Genomic DNA, 22,093 nt, shown 5'->3' on the forward strand with positions numbered 1-22,093 from the left:
AGCAGTGACGGTCAGCAAGCCCTATGAGTGAAGACTCAAGACTGAGTTAACGGTGGAAACGCCCGCAGGGGCCCGAGGCCGAGCCCGCGCGCCGACGCGAGCACCCAGGGGGCCACGACCCGACCATACAGGCTGCGACGGCGGCTCGGAGATCCGGCATCATACCGAAACCGGGCGGTCACCCGGTGACCGTGCCCCGGGCCCCCCGGGCTCGGCGCGGCCCGGGCCGGGCCCGGCGGGCCGGGTGCCGCCGCCCGGCCGCCGCCCGGGGCCCAGTGCCGGGCGGCCCGGCCCAGTGCACTCACTGAACTGAGCCGGGTCACCCGGGTGGTCGGAACTCCTCCGAGGTTCAAGTTTCACCGCCGGTCCGTCACTGGCACGGCGTGACGGGTATCTGGCACTGAGCCCGGGACGACGCCGGTCGGACGGTCACGCCGCGGCCGCCGCCGGGCTGTGTCGGTGACTCAGTGTAGGCTACAGTTGAACCTTTACTCAAAGTTAAGTTAAAGATCAGTACCAGGACAATCAGGAGAGTTTCCGACCACACAGGAGGAAACTTGTCTTCAGTTTACAGCTCTCCATTTGTGACTGTGAAAGGTTCCGAAAACACAACTTTCCAAGGAGGTAAATACGGCCAATGCACTATTTTCGAAAGTCCGGTCCATTTTTAAAATGTCAAGAGCCATATTGTGAAGTGCGATTGTGATAAGGGGAATTTTACACCCTCACAACCATGGGTAGGGGTACCAACCCCCTCGATTCATGCAGGGATCTGACAAGAGTTCGACCTTCGACGGGGGAGTCAACCTGGAGGAGATAGGGGTGGAGGAATATGTAGTTGAGATGGTGGGTGTAAAATAGAAGATGAAAGGGGGTGGGGGTAGCAACGTACGTGGGGGTGGGGGAGTGGGGCTGGGGAGATGAGGCCCTTGGCGACTGGGAACGAGGCAGTGGTACCAAACTGAACGATGAGAATGTCGAGAGTGAGCGAGTCAAGTGACAATCAGATGATAAGATCGCATGGATTAGGATGACGTGAGGTTCAATGGGGTAAGATTGGGTGGGGCAGCACTGGATGGGATTTGGGAACAGGAAGTGGAGTAGGAAGTGGAGTAGGAAGTGGAGTAGGAAGTGGAGTAGGAGTAGGAAGTGGAGTAGGAAGTGGAAGTGGAATGGGATGAGACGGTGGTGGATTAGACGAGGTGGGATGGGATGGGATGGATTCTCGTCATTTTGACCAAATGATAGAACTCTGCACGTTTTGTTGAACTTTGTTCGGAAAGGACTTAGTTTCAGGTGCACTTATTTCTCAAATTTGTTCGCAGATGACCAGGCCGCAAATCTTGGTGGGAATGGCTCTGGTGGCATGCATTCCTCACAGCGTGGAGGCCATGCCGGCTTCCTTCATTACTCATGCTACTGGCCTTCACAAACCACACAACTTGCATCGACATTTCGGAGGACAATGCCGCTCGGATGCAGTATGTAAACCGATCCGGAGCCCAAGCAGCTTGAAGCTGCAATCTAGTGGCGCAGCAGGAGGAGATGCACAACGAAACATCAGACAGGAACCGTTGTCGAGCTCACGGTTTCAATCTTTGATGCAAAGGGGGATTCAGATCTCATTAGGAGCGGCTCTGATATTTGCTTTCGAGAGGAGCATATTTTTGTTGGGCAGGTATTTAGGGCAAAGAATCCCCTCGGCCCCAGTTGGAATGCTACTCGTTTTCCTTATTCTCCTATCAATCCATGCATTCAATCCCGATGCTTCGCATAGATTGACACAATGGTTCGAGCCTTCTCTTCTCTTCTACAACAAAGGAGTGCCCCTGTTCTTCTCTCCTCCTCTTGTTCAGCTGCCTCTCTCTCTGGGAGCCATCCCCTTCCTGAGCTCCGCAAAGCTCCTTCTGGTCATTTTGTCCGGAACTGTTGTCTCGATGATCTTGACAGGTTTGGCAACGAATTTTCTGGTTTCAAACAGCCCACACGAAGAGAGGCCCAAGGTTGTTTTGGATCCAGACGATAAAGAAACGCTCATCCAGCCGCTCGAAAAAGTAGCTCCAAAGACCTCTCCAGTCTTGAAAGCTGCAATGGTCATGACTGTTGTCAGTGCAATCATTCAGAGCGACTTCTTGTTCTTAATTTCGTTCAGTATAGCAGCACTTCAGTTCGGAAAAACGTTCTCTCCAGAAATCAGAACATTCCTGCCTGCGATTATCACATGCTCAGCTTTAACTTCTTCAATGGTGTGCGCTCTTGGATGGCTGCGACTGGATGGAAATTGGGTAGCTGCACTGCAGGCGTACAAGACCTCAAGTGGGGGAATTCTCGGAGGCACCGGTGTTGGAGATGTCACCTTTGCACTTGCAGCTCCTGCCATTGTAGCCCTCGGTCTGACCTGAAATGATTGTTGTGATGTTTACTCACTAAGACAAAAGGCTTCCGACTTTATGAGCAACGATATTTACTGAAGAGAAACATCATCCCCATGCTCGGTACGGCTCAGTTTCTATCTCAAACTTAAAAGTCACTCCTTGCGGATCAGGTGGAAGCGCAATCACAGCAGTCCTCTCTGTTGCCTTCACTGCATTGGTGCGGCAGAGCCGTGCCATCGAGGAGAATTCTGATAATCCTTTTCAGGCAAGCAAGCTGATTCGCCTTCCATCGGAGCTCGGTCTCAGCCTAGTGACTCGTTTTGTAACGCTTCCTATGGCCGTTCCCATCGTCGAATCTGTTGGAGCGAACCTTGGCATTGCTGCACTTGCAGTCTGTCTGCAGGTGAAATTGTTACGGATGCTGCTGCGCGATTCTGATTTGCATGGGATTTTCTTTTTCGGTCTCTGCAGGGTATTCTTGGAGCGACTTTTGGCACGAAGCTGCTTGATCTTGTGGGAGTTCGCGATACCATCGCCAGAGGGGTAGCAACAAGTCACGGCTGCTTGCTTCTCTGCTCACTTGGCTGTCGCAGGTGGCCATGGGTGGAACCTCGCATGCTCTAGGCACCGCATCGGTTGCATCTAGTGAGCCCAAGATTTCGCCACCTTCTGCTGTTACGTTCCTACTATCGGGCAGGTGAGAGATGTTGTATCGGGAGGAAAGTACTTGACTTGATTCTCAGCTTTATGGTGGCCTTCATGCAAGTGACTTTCATTAGAAACTTTGTCGTTGCGCTATTTGCATGATATTCTTTTATTTGTAACATTCCCCATGCTATTCAAAATGATACTTGTAATATTGTTGTATCTTCAAAATTATGAATCCTGATAAAAGTTGTCGCGATCATGTAGTCTTCCGCTTCATCATCTCGGCCATCAAGTTCATCTGCATATTCCTGGGGTGGAGCTGCATGAGATAGCATCCTTCTTGTAACAGCAAGACTCACCTCCTTTCGTCCTCAGGTGTTCGTATCGCCCTGACAACTTCCTTGGTCTTGCCAAAGTAGACTTCATAAAGAGCATCCCGCATCCTCCCTTCCATCTCTTCCACCATTTCTCCCATGTTCGCCACGTGACTTGTCTGCCATCTGCTCAGCAGTTGCCCACAAACACCATCGTTATGTTGACCTTGTCTGAGAAAGATTTCTCACGCTCCATCGTCCGTGTTAGCGAGCCTGACAGGTCAAACTCCGAGCTCTTGCCCTAGAGGGAGGGATGAGAGGAGAGAGGGTGATGGGTTTCCCCCCTCTACCTGGTAACTGGCATCGAGCGATAGCATGACGGTGGTCGTCAGTTTGTACCTGACGGGGCAGTAAGGCAGGCAGCTCAGGTAACAGCGTTTCTAAGCTCACTTTGCCCGCTTCTCGGCATCGGAGACCTTAGCTTCGATGACGTGGATGGAGTTCCATGTACCTGAAGTGACAGCCGCTTGCCTGCAAGATCTGGTGAGAAAGACTCGAGCAACATCAACATCTCTCTGCATCATCGGCTTACGCTGGGTCCGCGTTCTCCGGCATCGGGACTGGAGAAGTCGGGCAGCTTTCGCAGCACGTCATTGACTTGGAAACACTCAGATGGACATCGTACTCTTTGTGGATCGCAATACAGCATGCAAATCCTCCTGCATCCCTGTAAGGACCCCAGCGCGTGCACAGGTGACACAAGACCTTCGTTGTCCCAGAAGTATGTCGAGGATACCCCCCCGTCCTGCCCTGGGTCACTTGCAATCTAGATCCCAGCAGCGACATTCTCACGTAGTACAATGCTCTGTACTGATCGAACGCCTCCAGCGCGCAAAGTTCAAGTGACCTGTGGCAGAGCAGGCGCATGAAACTGTCATCTACTACTCGATCAGCAAGAGCGGGAAATGCCTGATTTCCTCCGATGGCACGATGCCGTCCTCCAACGGGGGGACGTACTGGTTCGACCATGGCGATCTGCTCAGATGCATGAGGCGCGAGAGCTTAGAGAGCATCTCTTGACCGGTAAGAGTCTCCGTCCCTGTTGTAGTCACAGACGATGAAGTCTGCCAGTGCGATCAGATAGCTAGGGAGGGTCAACCTACTAGTCAACAACCTTTCCCCGAGGATGGGCACTTGAGGACCTTCAGCGGCTGGTCGACAGCAGAAAGAAGGTCGTCGACGAGGTCAGGAACAAGCACGAGCATGTCGCTCAGGTCCTGCTCCACGTGCCTTGGACGCATCCTCCTCGTCAGATCCATCGCCGCTTGGAACGCCATGTCACCGGCCTGAGATACAGATGACGAGGGGGTGGGGTACGTAAGAAGGGTGGGTGGTATCTACAATTGTGCATAAGAAAGCGGGGTGATGGGGTCCAAAGAACGGGTGGTCAGGCAAAATGAGCAGGGCGCTTCGAAAGTACGAAAAAGCAGAATGAGAGGATCGGGAGGAGGAGGAAGGGGAGAAAAGGAGGAAGATAACAAGCTAGGAGTGAGAGGTTGACGATGTTGCCCTCTCGTTCTGGCGAAGCTCCACGTGACGAGTGATCGTGAAGCTCTGTGGGACATGGACGAGAGCACATTGCTAGTTATGAGGGAGTGCCTTGCTTGGATGTCGGAGCTATCAGCAGAGGATCTCATGCCCGAGCACGGAGACCTCGCTAGAGATGGCGATCCTTCCTCAACTGCTATCCTCCAGAAGTTCTACAAGGCTTCGAAGAATTTCGCAGCCATGGCGCAAGGCGGAGAGGAGGGTGAAAAGAAGAATCGCGCGCTTCAAAGTCCCGGGAGGTGAGATGTTGTTCTTATGCTATCGGTATCAACACGATTCTCAAAGAGAAGAGGTGGAGGCATGCTACCTCGGAGTGGTGAAGTGAGTTCGGTCACTTCCAGCCAACGTAGTGGCACTGATGACTTGACAGGCTCTGCATGGGAGAGCTTTGTGAGCAGGATGGGGCATGGCAACGTGAGTGCAGACAAACTTTATTGCATCTGAAGACATGGCCACGATAGGCGTGAAGATGCAGTGGAGGGTTGTCTACAACGTCGCATGCACAATGAAAAGTCTAGTCATCTTGCTTCAAGCACAGTGATATGTTTGTTACACAAGTGACGTGAACTGAAGCGCCGTCGGACAGGGAGGACGGCATCAGTGGTGAGGAGCTAGACGAAGAGATCAAGACTTCCCTTCGGCTTCTTGACATGTCTCTGATATCGTGCATCGACCTCCCTGTTGACACCAGGCTCCGTCTTCTGTCAGTTCTACTTCTGTCGGTTGAGGATGGTGACTTCGTGTGGCAGGCAGCAGAACTTAGCGCAGTCACTTCATGAGTTTCTTGTTGGTCAATGTGCATTGAGGAAGAAGAATGGGAGAGAGGAGGAGGAGGAAGAGGAGGCAGTATGGCAAGATTATCCGTCGAAGAAGTTTAAGAGCAACTTGTCACCCTCAACTGAAAACACAAACAGCGAAGCTTCAGTATTGTCACCGGCATCGTCGAGATTGCCATCCGTCAAAGAGCAACTCTTGGAGCAGGACGAGCGATGGTTTAAGATGCTTTCTCCACTTGTTTGCTCTGCTGGATCTGTGAGTCCTCGCACGACTGATGGCTGACTTGATGCTTGTCCTCCCCCATCCCCCTAGAATCCACCGAGGCGCCAGCAACCCTCTCTTCTATCTTCGTGCTCTACATCGCCTTCTCCTCGCTCTACCTCGCTGATCGTTACTCCCTCCGAGCAGGGAATGGCTGTGGACACTATCAGTGCAAAGGACCTCCAAACATTTCGACAATATCATGTCAAGGTGTGGAGAGGAGAAACGAATTGAAACTTCTGATGCAAGAATGGTTCAGAGAGAACCGGTTGTCTTGTCCGAAATGACATGCGACTGGCCTGCCAGAGAGCTATGGCTGAAGGTGCTTGATACGATGAATCATAATTTTGCATCAACTGAAAATCGCAACTTGCTCGATCTCCATCATCTCTATCATCCCAAAAAGCATTCATATCTTTCATCACGAGTGTTCTGCTGTGTTAGACTGATGTAGCTCTAGGATGATTACCTCAAGAGGGTTGCCGGGTACCGCACAGTCCCTGTTGAGGAAGGAAGGTGATTCATACTGCACTTTATCCGCCGCATGACATGATACGCTCAGGTATACAGACACAACAACGCGTACTCGACTTGCCCGAGTCGATCACATTCTTTACCTGATGCAGGTTCAACTTTCTCGCTCTTACTGCACTGACCCACTCATGACGTATGTGGCGCAGGAGGAGCAGGAGGGAGGGGAACAGGAGAAGCTCTATCTCGCCCAGCATCTCCTATTTGAGCAGGTGATGTCTCTATGTACTTCCCTTCCTCATCGCCCGGTCAGATCCCCCAGCTCAAGGCTGACCTCCTCGTCCCTCCCATGTGCCTGGAGTCAGAAGAAGCAGTGTCCATGTGCGAGCAGAAGGCCATGCACAAAGATACCAAGAAGGAGGGAAAGGAAAAGAAAAATGAGGAGGACGAGGACGAGGACGAGGACGAGGACAAGGACAAGGACGAGGAGGACGATGACGAGACAAGGAGGAAGTCAAATTTGGCAGGGAGTGGCACACTCGTCAAAATGAACGCGTGGTTCGGCCCGAGAGGTTGGTAGGAAGTGCGAGCAGAGCTGAAGGTTAAGTTTGCCCAGGAACAATCTCCCCCCTCCATCAGGACCCCCAGGACAACATCCTGTGCCAGGTCTACCCTGGCTGCTGCTCAGCTCCTGCTGGGAGACTCGAGTGAGACAAGGAGCAGGTGAAGGGCGTTAAGTACGTGAGACTGTACGGGGTGGAGGCGACGGGACGTTTGAAGCCAGGAGGAGCTAATCTTTCCAATACGAGCTCCCTTGAGATTGACCTTGACTTGAGTGCGATGCCAAACATCTTCACTTCTCCTGCTACTCCTCCTGCTCTTTCCTCTCTTCCTATGTGTTTCTTCCCATTCTTCTCCATCTCCTCCTCGTCCTCTCTGTGAGCACCTCAACTCCTCTTGCTTTGCGGACTCTCCTACCCGCTCTCTTAAATCATTATCACCTCTGCATTGGTATTCACTTGCTACAGTTTCTTCATCCAGAGACAACCAAGTTCCCGAGCAACTTCCCTTCAGGTCCTGCTCCTGCTCCTGCTCCTGCTCCTGCTCCTGCTCCTGCTCCTGCTCCTGCTCCTGCTCCTCTACTTCCCCAGACCTCCCAGTTTTTTTTACGTTTTCCCCGTCCCACGCTTTTTCACCGGCCTTTCCCTCACCTTCATCTTGTATTTGCCCCTAAACTCCTTCCTTGTGTTGTATCAGTGATCCGAATATATTTTCTTCTCTCCTTTCCGCCTTATCTTCTCATCTCTTCCCTTCTTTGTTCTTCTACTCCTGCTCCTGCCCCTGCCCCTGCCCCTGCTCCTGCTCCTGCTCCTGCTCCTGCTCGTCCTACTTATATTCCTCCTCCTCCTGCTCATCCTCCTCCTCCTCCTGCTCTGACGAGTGTGACTAGGGAACTCATCCTCCATCAAGGAGACGCTCTCTTCATTCCTGCTGGGGTCTGGCACTACGTACGCTCCCTCTCCTCCTCCATCTCCGTAAACTTCTGGTGGACCAGCAAGGCGAAACCATGTACATAAAACCAAACGGCAACACATCCTCCCTTCTCCTGCTTCTCCTCCTCTTGCCCCATATTTTCTTCCTCCTCCTCTTACTACCACGCTACCGTCTTTGCCACGTCCACGTCTCCAACTCTTGCTGCTCCTGCTGACTTTCTTGATCAAACGATTTTCAGCGTCTCCAACCCCTAGAGCAGTTCGATCAGCTCCCGGCAAAGAGCTGGTGAGAGAAAGGGACGAAGGAAGGGAAAAGAGAGAAGGGGACGAGGGGAAGAAAGCATGGAGAGATGTAGAGAAAGAAGAGGGGAGAAGTAGAGGAAGGAGATGGAGGACAGAGCAAGGGAGAAGAGAGACAAGACAAGACAAGACAAGACAAGGAGAAGCGACAGCAGTCGAGGTCACCTGGTGTGAGTCCATAGGGTAGGCCATGCCGGGGAAGAGCGAGTCTGCCTTCATCATCCTGTAATCTTCCGCCTGGGGAAGTAAAGCTCCGCTCATTCTCGGGGTAAAGTACTCCTCGTACATGGGCAGCTTCTGCGAACTCCGAGGAATGGAGAGGCTCCTGCGCTGCAGGACAACCTACTACGTCGTAAGGTTCCTCTCCTACAACTCGTCCAGCAGTAGTCCACTTCCTCCTTCTCCATCTCCTCACACCACCACCACGACCTCCTCCTCTTCTCCCCCCCTCCCCCTCCCCCTTCCTCCTCCTCCATTTTCTGATCACCATCATCACAAGCTTTCTGGCAACCATCCCCCACCCCCCAACTCTCCCCTACCACTATCGCCTTTCAGTCCTCCTCCTCCCCTTCACCTCAAAAGTTCGGATTGCTGAGCCCGTGCGAGCAACTTCAATGGCAACAGTGGTTCCGTCCATGCCGAGCAGAAGGTCCTTCGCCTGCATGGTGATAAGGAAAGGAGAAGAAGAAATGGAGAGATGAGGAGAGACAGTTGGAGAGAGCAAGAGAGCAAGAGAAAGAGGACTCAAGGCAATGAAGTTAACGAAGAGGGGAGGGGGGAGGGGGGAGGCAGAAAGGCGGAGGTGGCGAACGAGAAGGAAACGTGAAGAGAAGCAAAAAGCCAACAGGGAGGGAGGGAGAGGAGGGTAACAGGATAACGGGGGGGTAACAGGATAACGGGAGATGAGAAGGGAGGGTGGTTGGGAAGGAGGAGAGAAGCAGAAAGGGAGGACGAGGGGAGCGAGAGGAGCCAGAATGGAGGAAGAACCTGCTGCAGTCCAGAGATGGACATCCCGTCGACCTTGAGTATCAGATCTCCGACTTGCAGTCTGCCGTCAACATCGGAAGCGCTGTCCCTCTGGATCTTCTCGATCACAACGTTGCTGCTTGCTGTCTTCTGGTTCAACTTGAGCCCCACCCCACATCTCCCGCTCCCCCACGTGACTGGTCGAGCTGCCTCCTGCAGGTACTCCGGAAAGTGCTCGGGGACGAAAGGTCCCCCTCCTATCGTCTTCCTCTGTACAGGCAGCGAGTGGATGGGTTGGTTGAGGGGAAGGGAAGGAATCGGTGCGAGGTGATCAGGAGGGAAACGGTAGATGTCAGCTGCATCTCTGTTAGGGTGAGTGGAGAGGGGACTTGCCTGCAACGAATGTCAAGGAGATGGGAGAAGAGGGAGAAAGAGACAATAGCGATGTGAAGAGGGGTGAACGAGGAGTAAACGAGGAGGAGGAGGTTCGCACATCCTTTCAGGATACTTTGGGGGGGAAGTGAGAAGGCAGGAAAGACAACGACCTAGAGAGGTCGAACAAGAGACGAGGAGGAGAGAGAAGCTCAAGGGAGGGAGGGCAGGTGGAAGGGGGCGGAGAGGGTTGAGGGGGAGGGGGCCAGCAGAGGTTCTGACCTTGATGCTTGGTAACTCCTCTGGAATCGTATCGATCACCATCTCCGTCCTCGACTTGTAGGCGGCGATCGCCGCCGGGTCGTCGCAGACAAGCAGCTGCAGCGTCGACTGATACCCGTCGTAGCCGATGACCTGAGGGGGGCTCACTAAGGGCGCCAGGGCAGCCCACATCGCGTCTTACCGAGGCCCCGTCGAGTTTGAGTTGGAGGGAGACAGGGAGTGGGTCCTTGTACTTGGAGGCGTCCTTAAGGTCCATCACCGTCTCGCCCATCACCTTCGACTTGCTCGGGTTCCAGTCGAACACGCGAACTTCGATGGGCTGATCTCAAGTCAGATAGGCTGCACAAAGCACTTGGGTTCCGAGTGAAGTCAGCCTTGCTTTCATCCTCTTACCACTGCAATCTCCTCCTCCTCCTCTGCCATAATTCTCCTTACTCCTCCTCCTACTCCTACTCCTACTGCTCCTCCTTAGCTCTTCCTGTTGCCCTCCTCTCCTGCCCTCCTCCTCAAACCTTGTCCTCTGTCTCTCCCGAGCTTCAAGCAGATAGAGGGAGGCATACCACAGACGAGGCGTTTGAAGGAACCTTGAACTCTCCAATCTCCTGCTCCCATTGCGGGTCGAAGGTGCTCAGGAGGGTCTTGGTGATATGATTCTGCCCTCCAAAGTTGAGGACGACGTAGGGGTTGGGAGGGGCAGAGGACGTAGACGGCAGGTGGGCAGCGGAGTCGACCGATAAGTAGAGCTTCGTGAGCTCCAGTACCGACGTCGACTGCTCTTGAGGAGGAGACGACTGGCTCTGCGTCATACCTCCTGGATCCTTCTCGCCATCCTTCCACAGCCCCTCGTATGAGATGGTCCCGTCGCTCCTCGTCAAGATCCCGTAGCCATGCATTCTTCCCTCCTGGAACTCTCCACTGTAAGTGCTGCCCTCCGCAAACCTGCAAGGCTGTCAACAGGGAATCTCGTCCCCCGCCCTCGTCTTTGTCGCAGCAACTCTTCTCATCCTCCTCCTCGTACTAACTCCCTGCTGTACGGCCTCCGTCCCTCCTCCCTCTCCCTCCACTCACCGGCACTTCCCGCGACCATGGGGTAGGTTACCCATCCATTCTCCCTCGTAGATGTTGCCGTCTGCATATGTGCAAAGTCCCTCGCCCTGCCTGTTGCCCATGTCCCAACAGCCTTTGTACCTGGGCAGAAGGAAACAGACGGAGGGTCAGAGACGAGAGCAGGAGAGAAGTCAGGAGACGAGAGACAACATTGCGCATGCAGGAAAGGACACCAAGGATCAAAGTCATAATCAACATCAGCAACCTGCACCTCAATGCGAACAGATCCGTTCTCTCACCATGTGCCGTCTGTGTACTTGTACTCCCCGATCCCATGACGCCAGTCCTGCGACCACTCTCCTGTGTATGCCGCGCCATCCGGGTAGCTGATGGTTCCCTTGCCGTGCCTTCTGCCGTCCTTCATCTCCCCCTCATACTGCGATCAATCATCAATGGTGCGACCTCTCTCGATCCCGTCAGACTCACTCTTTTGCCATCCGGCCAAACCTTGACGATAAACCCATTGTCACTGTCGTTTCCATTCCGAACATTCTGCGCAAGGAAGGCTAATCACTCGGAGCCTGCACCCGCCGAATAAATCTTCACCTCCACGACGGGAGCTTGGTTCACTTTGTGAACGACCTGTCTCAGTTAGTGAGCAAGTGAACAAGCAGACTTTCTTCTCGTCAAAGTGGTTGATTTACCAGGGGTGACGGCACAGCCTATCACAAACATCACAAGTGAAACAAGGAGGAAGGTGTGCCTTCACAGACCTGGGGAGGCGGAGGGGGAGGGGGAGGAGGAGAAGCTTGAGGCAGCGAAGCGCCAAGCACCTGAAGAGAAACATCATGTAAGAGCAAAGGGAGCTCCTCAAACAGATTTCCCTCAGAAGATCAGAGAAAAGAGCCAAGGGAGCAGTCAGGTCACCTGTCTGCGAGGGGAATCTTTCACCGGAGTTCGCTCGGCATCGCGAGGTGTTATCTTAGTGATCTGCGCCCGCTCATCAGCTCCACACATCCCGACAGTGTCAAGCTCTCACATTGGCGGGCACCATCGGAGCGTTGGGTGTAGTCGGCGAGTCTCGCACTTGCGTCCCAGCCGCCTCTTCCTCAGCAGGTCTCGCCTTCGGGGTGGTTTCGTTGGAGTTGGCCGACTTAAGCGCCGTTTGTGCATTTGCTGACTGTGCTGGGGAGTTGCTCAAGCTCTGTCCTGGTCCTCTAGGCAAGCCTTCATAGGTGACGACTGCTTCGTCCGCCATCACGATGTGTTGAGACGGCGTGGCGGGTGAGGATGCGGCATCTGGTTGCTGAGCATGCGGAGAGGCAGGCTGCACAGGAGGAGTGAGGACCTCCAGCTTCACCTTGGTATCCTTAGGGCCTTTGATCAGGTCCACGACGTCACGGATGGGAAGTCCCTTCACGGACTTGCCGTTCACCTTGAGGATAACATCGCCTTGATAGACCTGGCAAAAGTAAGAGACAGGGAGGAAGAACCTGAGACTGAGATCGAGACTGACAGACAGAGAAAAGAAATGTTGCAAGATTGAGAGGTAAAGATGCAGTGCTCCAGAGCCTCACCTTGCCACACTTGCTTGCAGATCCAGTGGGGGTCATGGACTGAATAATATGATCTCCTTCCTTGTTAGGGGAGAACACTATTCCGATCCCTCCCTTGCCATCCGTCGGCGTCGTCCCTGGTGCTATAGTTCGGGCTAGCTCCAGGAGGCGGGGGCGGTTCATTCCTAGGCGTAAGGGCATGAGAAACAGAAGAGAGCAGCGGCAAATCAAACATGAAGCCACCCAACGACACAGTACAAACACAAACAAGGTGTTGACGGGATTCCTGAAATGCAGTACAATTTTCCAAGCTACTCGGAGAACTAAGCACAATGACGCAGTCTTACGAGCCCTCAATCTTGTTTCTTGCTGTGAAAGTTTGCTCGCCGACCCGCTTGTCTCCTCTTGCACAAATCCCCCCTTCATCTATCTCATCACACATCTCAGATATCCTGGTGTGAATGCCATCTATCCCGATACCCATTCATGCTATAAATCAGGATCATGGATATCCTCTATCTCTAGTATTCCTCGTCTGCATCTGCCGTGCCAAGGCTGCTCCGCATCTCCTTCATCCTTCATTGTGCTCATCCACGCCATAGCGCCTCTACCTCCCTCCCCTCTCCACGGTCATGTTTTGACCCAAACAACAATTATCCACCCTACCCTCTTCGGAAATAAAATGTTTGACCCTACCATACGAAGTCGGCATTATTGGAAGTACCCTACCTGATAATTTCCATGAATTTGATGTTCTTTATACCCCTTATTCATCACCAAGCCTCAAGGCTACCCTACCAATAGATCAAGTACCCCACCCATGTCTACCACCCAGCTCGAACTACCTCTGCTTTTCACAGACAACCCCACGAATACCCGATAGGGGTGGTGGCCAACAAGTTATTTTAAATATGGTACAGGAAAGCGAACTTGTATCACTAACTTGTATTATAAAACAATTAAAATGGTTTTATAAATTTCTATAAGGAGTAGATACATGCTTTGGTAGCAAAAACTTCCGAGGAGTCTATACAAAAGTTTGTACCAGTTGTAGACTACTGGTAGCGGAGTTTGCTCTGTGATTGATCTCTGGTTCGAGCCGGCAGCACCGCCGATTACCGAGCCCGCCCCGGTCCACCGCCACCGGGCCCGGAAGTGGCTGACTGAAGCACCGGACAGAGTCCGGTAAAGCTAAAGAATCTATCATTTGAACGAGCCGAAAGTTGATGATGCTTGTCCTGGTTCAGTGATGCCGAGGTGGGAGAGGAGGAGAGGAGAGAAGGAGCGAGAAGAGACATGCCTTCATGGCAGGCGATGATGGATGTGATACGTGAACTGACAGGACAGCAACTGCAGAAGTAGATGAGGACCTACAAGAGACTCTGAGACAACTCCCATGGAAACGCTAGAACCTGCCATGCTCCCATGGAAACGCTGCATTTGACGACATGTATGACGTTGTATCGATCGAGATCGAAGCATTGAACTAGCTTCTACCTTCTCTGTGCGATGGATGGCTTCACGGTTCTCAACAAACTTGGGCAGGGCGGGCAGGGAACAACCTTGTGCGTTGCGAGAAAAAGTGACAATCAAACGTTTGTGTGTAAACAGATAACATGCAGCAGCATAGCCGAGGGGAACAATGCGCTGATGGAAGCGAAAGTTCTCCAAAAGATTAACCACCCTGGTGTGATCAAGTACGAAGACTTGTTTCTGCACGAAACCATTGAGAACAACTATCGGAAACTTGTTGTCTGCATCGTAATGGAATACTGCGAGAAGGGTGACCTGCACAATGCGATCAGCTACTACAGGAAAAGTTTCGGGTCCATGCCTGAGGCCCAGATCGTTAAGTGGATGCATGGGATTTGCAGGGCTCTGAGCCATGTGCATGAGATTGGGATACTTCATCGGGACCTCAAACCCATGAACATCTTCATCGATCGCCATGGCAACGTCAAACTTGGTGACTTCGGGCTGGCGAGGAAGTTTCAGTCGCCAGAAGATCTCAAGAGCCGTGCAGGAACTCCCTGCTACCTTGCGCCAGAGGTGCTCAACAAGGAGGTATACGCCCAGCCCTCTGACGTGTGGGGAGTAGGCTGCATCTGCCTCGAGTGCATGCAGATGACGTTCCTGTGGGAGAGGAAAGGGCTCCTTGCTGTGCAGGTGATGGAGGGCCCAGTCTCCATCCCGCCCTCCTTCTCCAACAGCCTGAGAACGCTCGTTTCTAGGATGCTCGAAAGGAACCCTGGGAGACGTCCTACCAGCAGAGAGTGCCTAGAGCAGTTTGGCCGCATGCTGGGAGATGGAAAGCAGAATCCTCCTCCTAATCCTCCTCCTTCCTCTCCCACGGACCGTGCCAAGACCAAGGAGAGGACTGCGGCTCGGGACTCTGGGGGAAGACTGCCCAACAAACCTGACAACGTCGCTAATGGCGTCGCTGATGCCATCGAGATCGCCAAGGCGGCGGCGAGACATGCAGCTCACGTGGCCGGGGCGGGTCTTGAAGCTCTGCATAAGGATGGGGGCACGGGGAAGCAGAGAGAGGAGCGACAGGGGAAGGATCGCAATGAAGAGAAGGAGAGAGCTGTTGCTGATTATGAAGCAGCTCTGGAGAAGAAGCGAGTGAAACCTGGCAGCAACACCCCTACCCTGCAGACCATCATGGCGTATCCTCTCATATCCAAGGACGGGCTGACCATCTACATCTCGGATCAAGATCTGTTGGCTGGGATCGAGCTCTTTGTGAAACCTGGCATGTCAGCCGACGAGATCATTGGCGTTGCTCTGAACAACAAGGGGTTCTTCGAGCGGTATGTCGGCTCTCAGGATAACGTCGAGATGGTGAAGGGGAAGATGAGAAAGGTGATGGAGGATGCTGCCATACCGCAGCAGGGCAAGCCGAGAGAGAAGAAGCGGGAGAAGGTGGCACGTGCCCTGGAACACCTGAAGGATCGCACGGAGACGAAGTAGTTGCTCTGAATGCCGATGTCCTTGAGATTTGACTTTCTCCCCAGACTGAAAGAGACCAAGAGCGCAATCTTCCATCCCCTCAAGGGCTTCGTGAATGACATGTCAACAGCATTGCAGAAGCTCCACAAGTCGTCGAATGACCAACCAAGGGAGGGGAGGGAGGACAGCAAGACTGCCAAGGGCAAGCAGGACTGGGGTGTACCAGGTGAGGAAAAACCTGCACCTTGCTCTCCAAGGATAGGAGAGTTAAGAACTTGTCTGCAGCTCAAGACCCGCACGGCTCGAGGGCAGCAGCCCTTGACCTTCTGAAGAGCATGAACGAGGAGCCGAATGTTGTGAGTTGCCTAGCACGTCAAACCATCTGGAAGATGATGATTGATGACAGGACGACTTTGTGTGGGTGGAGTCGGAAGCTGACTGGGGTTGGCCGGTCGCTGAGAAGTTCCCGGGGTTGAGCGGCATTACCAACGAAGTATTTCCTTCCCACCGAGATCAGGCGCCTCTGACTACCAGTTGCAGGAGGATCGCAAGATCTTGCGCAAGCATCTTGACACCGCCCACACTGCCCGTAAAAGAGTGGATGACGTGAGAAACTTTGGATTCAGCGAGACTCGGTCGCTGACTTGTCCGCAAGGCCTTGGAGAAACTCTCCTCGTCTCCCTACCTGCAGAAAGCCGACGGCACGAGATACAAATGTTTGATCGATGACAAGGAGGTCAGACTATCTTCCCCTCTCCTCCTTCTCGCTTTGACTGCGTCCCCTCCCGCCAGATGGCTGGCATTGCGCTCTTGGAATATCCCTCGGGCGCCAAGTACGTCGGAGACTTCAAGAACGGCAGGTGCTGGATGAGTCGAAGAGCGTCGAGGATGCTGATAGCCTGCAGGCCGCACGGGCTGGGAGGGCTGAAGCTGGACAAGGGAGGCTGCTACCTGGGGCGCTTCCATAGCGGGATCTATGACGGTAAGACGAAGGGCCTCCTGGTTGCCAGTGAACGTGATGGGCAGGTGTCGGCCACCTGCGCTTGTCATGCGACATGGTAGGCTGTGCTGCTGGCAGGCATGGAAGTGACGAGATCACCGCAGGAGTTTTGCGGAAACTTTCAGGCGGGAGAGTTTCAAGGCTGGGGATGTTTGTCAGGTCTTTTTGTGTTTGCAAGTGCGGAACCCGTTGAAGTGAGATCTCGCAGGCACGAAGAGAGTTTTCACGCAATATGGTATGTTCGAGAAGGGAAAACTCATACCAAAGCCATCAGTAGGGTATGCGTGACAGATGGAACCGTCATGTCATTTATTCTTTCCGTCTCGTCTCTTGTTATTATTTTCATCTCCTTCAAATTTTGTGGTTTGAATAAAACATTGAAAGGCATCTCATGCCGCCCCTGCACTCGTTCAAGCATGTTGTTCTGACATGGAAGTCTCGATATGAGCGAACAGCCTTTCATTCTCCTTCTCCTCTGATCCCTCCCACTCTCCTCTTTTCACGTTCCTCTACCCCCTTCCACGCCTGGACCGAATTTTGAAATTAGTGTAGGGACGGGCAAAGGACCAGTAGCAGTAGTAGGCCGGGCGAGGAATGGACCCGCGGGGCAACAGGGCTCGAGGCAACGACGGAGGAGTGGGTGGAGGAGAAGAGATGCAGTCCAGCTGAAGAGCAAGGAACAAACAGGCTGTAGTGAAGAGCTAGGAAAGATACCTCAGACTGTGCATGCCCTTGTACAAGCACACATGTAGCTGGGCGGTTTTTGACCAGATTCGTATGGCAGGTAGCTGAACGAGGAGGATGCAAGTAGAAATCGTCTCAGCGGAGCTAGCTCCTGACGGAGGACCGAGCCCAGACGTCCGATGCTCGCTGACTCAGCGGGTCGGAAACACGACGCCGAACATCATGAGCACGTCAGTGATCAAGAGCACCTGGAACCCCGTGTGGAAGCAGACGCTGAGCCTCGAGGCGGATCCTGACCATGTCATCGAGCTGAGCCTCTGGGATGAGAGCTCCTCTCCCTCCTGCTGCCTGGGAGAGGCCACTATCCCCTGTGACGAGCTCAACATCTCCAACTATGACAGCCCCGTCCGCAGCATCCCCGTGCTGCAGGAGCTGGAGGGGAAGAACAGGATCGTGGGGACTGTGAATCTCCGGAGTAGGAAGGCGAGCAAGAGAGAGTCGACCAACCCGCCCAACATCAGAGACATCCGAACCCCCGACCTGCTCAAGTCGGTCGAGAGATCAGCGACGCAGGAGGAAGAGAACAAGACTGAGGTAGCGAGGAGAGAGGACAAGTCCCGGAGGAGTCAGAGCAATAGGCCTGTCTCCTACGATGCTGACTCGAGGCCGACAGAAGCGGGCAGGGCAGGGCAAGGGAACGGAGCCACGAGAGTCTTACAGCTGGTCAGAGCTGCGAGCCGAGACTCGAACCTAAACGACTGCGACGTCGGGCTAGTCCTCCAACGCTCGCATGACGGCAGCTACCTCGTGTCCTCCTCCATTACCGGGAGCCCAGCGGCGCGAGCGATGAAGGAGGGGCTGCTGAAGAAGGGAGACGTGCTGGTGACCATTAACAGGAGGAGCTTGAACAGCAGGAGCCACTACGAGGTCATGAAAATGCTTCGCGGGCCAGCCCATACTACTGTAGACATTGAGTACGTCCCTGGGATCGGGTACAAGGATGCAGAATCGAGCAATGCTGAGAAGCCCTCTGAAGTGATGATCCTCACTATGAAACTGAAGGAAGACTACAACAAGCTGATTGGGAGAGAGGAAAGCTTCGCTACCATCCTCCTGAAAGACCTCGCAAGCATCGCAAGGGCCCCGCAAGCTCGGTTTCAGTACCTGGGGATGGAGAAACGAGGGTCGAACATTCTTGTTTCTATCAAGATACGCAACGACAAGGGAGGGACTGACATCCGAAGCGGCCAGTTTGTTGCTCAGATCATATATGACACCATATACGATCAGTCAAAACCAATCGAGCAATACATCTCTCTTGGAAACTTCCGAGCTTTGAAGTACTTCGCAGCGAAAGACTATGCAGATCATCAATTATCAAACGCTTCCTCGTACACCAACGAGACGCAGTCGCGGCTGGAGGCAGCGATCAGCGCCATTGGGGGCTCGTTCTCAGAGCAGAACCACCATCGAGAGGAGCTTGAGAGTCGGTTGATGCCAACACCAACGAGTCAGAAGCCTGACTTCATCCATGTCAACAACACGGGGGAGGACGTTGAGTTCTCGAACCGAGCACGGATTACAGCTTCGACGCTGCACGTGAACCGCTGGGGGGAGGTGAACATGCCGACGCTCGTTGCTGAGGCGAAGGACGACACCCACCATGCTATCTTAGCTCAGAGCAACACAGTGGAGGAGGCGGAGGATGAAAGCAAGATGCCGGAGCTCCTGACCGCGAGCTATGACGTTACTGTCGCCGCACAGCCAACGCATGAGAACAAACCTGCGAACCCCTCCAAGCGAAGCTCGTTGGAGCGAGAAGCTGACTCCAAGGCGCCGGAGAGAGGAAGCGTCGGAAACACTGTGCTAGGCTCTCACTTTGACTTCAGGAATCTGTACTTTAGAATCACCTCCATCATCGTCGGAATCATCGCTTTCGGCCTCATCCTCGGCTCCAGGCGCAACCCCCCACCATGGCACTGGTTGGCATGGATCAGCATAGGCATGCTAGGCATCGCCCCTGTTTCTGACTTCTTCGCACAATTCTTCTCAGGAGGAGGGATCGGGCCCTATGAGTTTGTCTCTGACCTGCTGGCATGGCGGCAGCGGCTGCTGCTGCGCGGGGTTCCTCTCTGGTGGCTCTTCATGTCTCTCAACGTGACCAACACCCTGGGCAACCTCTTCTGGGAATCTGAAACCTTCGGGTACGAGCTCGGGGCCGTCGGCAGTGTGGCGCAGGTGATGTACTACTTCGGTATCCTCTGCATGTGCGCGATCCTGTACGCGATGCGCTCTCACCATCCCTACGCGCAAAGCCCGATGAGCATCGTCAACTCGTGCTTCGGGTACCATGCGTCGGGCCTCTTCGGGGCGATCGTCATGTACCGGCTCATCTCGCTGGTGTGGGTCAGCGCCTTCACCACGGGCTACGTCTTCTACGAGTACAACGGCGAGATCGGCATCTTTTGGGGAGGAATCCTGAGCGGCCTGAGCCCCCTGCTCTACACGCTGATGGGGGGGATGCGGTCCTTGTACTACCCTCACCTAGTCATGTTCTTCATCATGTGGGTCTTCCTCATCGCCGTCGTAAGCAAGCTCCCGGTCGAGATCTGCTACCTCTGCTCGCAAGGGACGTGGAACATTGCTGCTGGCGCAGACTTGATCATCGTGCGCTTCCTGCAGGGCATGCTCTCCCTGCCATGGTGCACGGCCATCCTGACAGACCGCCTCTTCCTTACCAACTCCTTGGATGCCCTGCTGATTGGGGGCTTCTCCATGGTCTGCGCCATGCTCAACACGTTTCTCAGCTCGCTGGTGGGAGTGTACCTCCGTCAGGCTGGACTTCAGTCTTCTCCATTCGAGCTCGCAGGCCTCGTAGGCTCGGCCTACTACCACCTGATGCTCGGGCTGACCATCACGACCTCTATCGGCACCATGGACGCCTGCCTCGTGTCAGCCGCCAAACTCACCGGCCTCGAGGTCTTCGGCCTCTTGTGGCATCGCGAGTTCGGAGCGACGGCGCAGCCACTGGGGCCTTTCTCACGTCACATCACGCGAACCAACGTGCTGGCAGGACGCATCGCCATCCTCGTGGTGGGAGCCATCGGCCTGTGCTTCCTCTCCTCAGTCATCGCCCACCCGACCAGCATCACCGAAGGTTCTCTGACGGGCATCATGGCCATGGGCCTCGGGCCCCCCATGATTCTCCTGTGCGTGTGGAAGAGGAAGTGGAAGCGATCGCCTCTCGCATTCATCCTCCCTGTCACCGTCAGCTTCATCATCGGCATCGTCAAGTCTGCATGGACTTCTTGCGTCAAGACCTCCAACGGGGTCTGCACAGCATCGCAGTCGACGTACCCCAGCAACTGGTCCATCGGGGACGGGCCCTTTGCCTACGATCTTGGCCTTACCGTCTACACCTTCTTGTTCTGCCTACTTGCAAGCTTGATCGGCTTCCTGGCGGATCAGCAGTTCAGGTAGGCCGAGAGGGTGCTCAGTCTGTCTCTGACATTATCTGGTTCTCAGGCTGCCTGACTCTGAGGAAGAACCAAACTTGATCCTGTGCATGGCAGAGAAGATCGGAGTAGATAACAGACTGGTTAGGGACTGGTTGCCGTGATTGCCAGACGAGAGCTCGGGAGGGTTAGTGGCATTGTAAACTTGAAGGAATCTATTTGAAAGAAGTTAAAGATTTAGAAAGCACTTCCGTAAGACGATCAGTGTTGAAGGCGATTCTCTCTAAACATTCTGCTGGATCCTTTGAGTTCATTCGTACAGGTTGCATTCGTGAATGTGCAGCTTGTTTTTCTTATGAATATCATCATCGATAGTTGTGATTCCGAGCATGACGGTATGGAAAGAAACAATAATATCTATGAAGCAACAAGACATTGTCAAGGGCCTGTCCCGCTCTCGTCCTGTCGCCTTATCGCCTCCAGAAGCTCAGGCTGACGTCATGGAGTCAAATACAACAGCTTGTAAGTCTGCCGACGATATTCCTCACCGTAGACGACAGCACAGAGAGATTCTTCGGCATGAGATCGTGGTTGCGCTCAACGACGAGCTCCTGAACGAGTCAAGTCAGAATGGCTTAAAGGAGTCGAACCTTCACCTGTAGAGCAGTCAGCTCGCCCAGACCAGATGGCAGCGAAACGAGTCTGTTGGCTCTGATGTCCAACGACTCAAGACATGTCAAGCTCGTGAACGACTGGGGGAGCGCAGGTCCCATCTGCGAGCATGTCGATCATGACCGTCCTGCGCAAGATAACGCGGCTCACATTGTTGTATCGAAGGTCCAGCTTCTTGATGCGTCCGTTCTGAGCGATCGCCCTCTGCGCATGTCAGCGTCAGCCGCGCGTCCTCCCGTCTCACTGAGCGCTCACAGCAAGTGCGTCAGCACCCTCGTTGCCAATGATGTTGTTCCCCAGATGCACGGATTGTAAGGTAGGGTGCGAGGCGATGCAGGAGGCCTGCTGCTAGATCAGGATCGCCATGCGCAGCTGCCGATGCATGCTACCAGCGCCTTGGCCCCTTCATCCCTGATCTCGTTGTATCGCAGCTTCATCCTCGTCACTGATGTGTTGGTCATGAGCACTTGCGCTATCTGTGTGGACTGCGGGTGGTAACATCCATCACCCAACAATGGCGAAACGGAAGCAGCCGTCACCTCTGCATCGCCGACGCTGAACCACTCCATGTCCAGCTCCTGCGGGGGAGACGCAGACTGGAGCTGCGAGATGGTCCACTGAATGGCCTCGACGTTGGGCACATACCTGCGCTCGCATCATTCACTAACTGATGCCCTCTGCCTTCACCTGGCAGGCTTCACGGTGGAGCCGAGCTCGTCCAACATCTTGAGAGTGATCTCCTCCAGGCTCTTGCCCTCGTCCATCATGCTCACGTACTGCCTCCTGCACTTCTCCACCCCCGTCGCCTCCGCCTCCTCCCCCATCGCCTCGTCCCTCCCTCCTGCAGCGTCTCCCTGCAT

General features: G+C 54.0%; 8 protein-coding genes across 8 annotated transcripts; 5 read left to right on the forward strand and 3 right to left on the reverse strand.

Annotated features, from left to right (window-relative positions):
- Positions 1 to 1,325: 1,325 nt before the first annotated feature.
- GUITHDRAFT_99424 (hypothetical protein) lies at positions 1,326 to 3,182 on the forward strand (the record flags this gene model as incomplete). Its single annotated transcript, XM_005841694.1, has 7 exons — positions 1,326 to 2,391; positions 2,439 to 2,495; positions 2,546 to 2,592; positions 2,641 to 2,778; positions 2,847 to 2,918; positions 2,969 to 3,072; positions 3,119 to 3,182. 7 exons carry the CDS (start codon positions 1,326 to 1,328, stop codon positions 3,180 to 3,182), a joined length of 1,548 nt encoding a protein of 515 aa, XP_005841751.1.
- Positions 3,183 to 3,378: 196 nt separating this feature from the next.
- GUITHDRAFT_159095 (hypothetical protein) lies at positions 3,379 to 4,704 on the reverse strand (the record flags this gene model as incomplete). The annotated part of the gene is made up of 11 exons (XM_005841695.1): positions 4,512 to 4,704; positions 4,419 to 4,461; positions 4,307 to 4,372; positions 4,190 to 4,244; positions 4,103 to 4,142; positions 4,023 to 4,056; positions 3,930 to 3,974; positions 3,788 to 3,868; positions 3,688 to 3,736; positions 3,564 to 3,638; positions 3,379 to 3,516 (listed from the first exon to the last, which is right to left on the reverse strand). Exons 1-11 carry the CDS (start codon positions 4,672 to 4,674, stop codon positions 3,379 to 3,381), a joined length of 789 nt encoding a protein of 262 aa, XP_005841752.1. The 5' UTR covers positions 4,675 to 4,704.
- Positions 4,705 to 4,960: 256 nt separating this feature from the next.
- On the forward strand, positions 4,961 to 7,034 carry GUITHDRAFT_131785 (hypothetical protein; the record flags this gene model as incomplete). The annotated part of the gene is made up of 11 exons (XM_005841696.1): positions 4,961 to 5,184; positions 5,231 to 5,266; positions 5,316 to 5,359; positions 5,519 to 5,648; positions 5,695 to 5,977; positions 6,131 to 6,193; positions 6,243 to 6,305; positions 6,444 to 6,499; positions 6,546 to 6,609; positions 6,664 to 6,726; positions 6,768 to 7,034. The coding sequence occupies 11 exons, from the start codon at positions 4,961 to 4,963 to the stop codon at positions 7,032 to 7,034; spliced, it is 1,293 nt and encodes a 430-aa protein (XP_005841753.1).
- A 35-nt stretch (positions 7,035 to 7,069) lies between these two features.
- Positions 7,070 to 8,031, forward strand: GUITHDRAFT_63031 (hypothetical protein; the record flags this gene model as incomplete). The annotated part of the gene is made up of 3 exons (XM_005841697.1): positions 7,070 to 7,120; positions 7,175 to 7,350; positions 7,905 to 8,031. Coding segments are annotated over 3 exons (354 nt in total), but the record flags the coding sequence as incomplete, so codon positions are not given.
- A 2,654-nt stretch (positions 8,032 to 10,685) lies between these two features.
- On the reverse strand, positions 10,686 to 11,353 carry GUITHDRAFT_54582 (hypothetical protein; the record flags this gene model as incomplete). Its single annotated transcript, XM_005841698.1, has 3 exons — positions 10,686 to 10,806; positions 10,936 to 11,055; positions 11,268 to 11,353. Coding segments are annotated over 3 exons (327 nt in total), but the record flags the coding sequence as incomplete, so codon positions are not given.
- A 2,626-nt stretch (positions 11,354 to 13,979) lies between these two features.
- Positions 13,980 to 14,756, forward strand: GUITHDRAFT_63194 (hypothetical protein; the record flags this gene model as incomplete). Its single annotated transcript, XM_005841699.1, has 1 exon — positions 13,980 to 14,756. A coding segment is annotated over one exon (777 nt), but the record flags the coding sequence as incomplete, so codon positions are not given.
- Positions 14,757 to 17,223: 2,467 nt separating this feature from the next.
- On the forward strand, positions 17,224 to 20,586 carry GUITHDRAFT_131788 (hypothetical protein; the record flags this gene model as incomplete). Its single annotated transcript, XM_005841700.1, has 1 exon — positions 17,224 to 20,586. One exon carries the CDS (start codon positions 17,224 to 17,226, stop codon positions 20,584 to 20,586), a length of 3,363 nt encoding a protein of 1,120 aa, XP_005841757.1.
- A 413-nt stretch (positions 20,587 to 20,999) lies between these two features.
- On the reverse strand, positions 21,000 to 22,093 carry GUITHDRAFT_131789 (hypothetical protein; the record flags this gene model as incomplete). Its single annotated transcript, XM_005841701.1, has 8 exons — positions 21,000 to 21,053; positions 21,110 to 21,172; positions 21,218 to 21,334; positions 21,384 to 21,437; positions 21,489 to 21,575; positions 21,623 to 21,718; positions 21,773 to 21,878; positions 21,921 to 22,093. 8 exons carry the CDS (start codon positions 22,091 to 22,093, stop codon positions 21,000 to 21,002), a joined length of 750 nt encoding a protein of 249 aa, XP_005841758.1.

The sequence above is a fragment of the Guillardia theta genome, assembly GCF_000315625.1.
Source record: "Guillardia theta CCMP2712 unplaced genomic scaffold GUITHscaffold_2, whole genome shotgun sequence".
NCBI lineage: Eukaryota > Cryptophyceae > Pyrenomonadales > Geminigeraceae > Guillardia > Guillardia theta.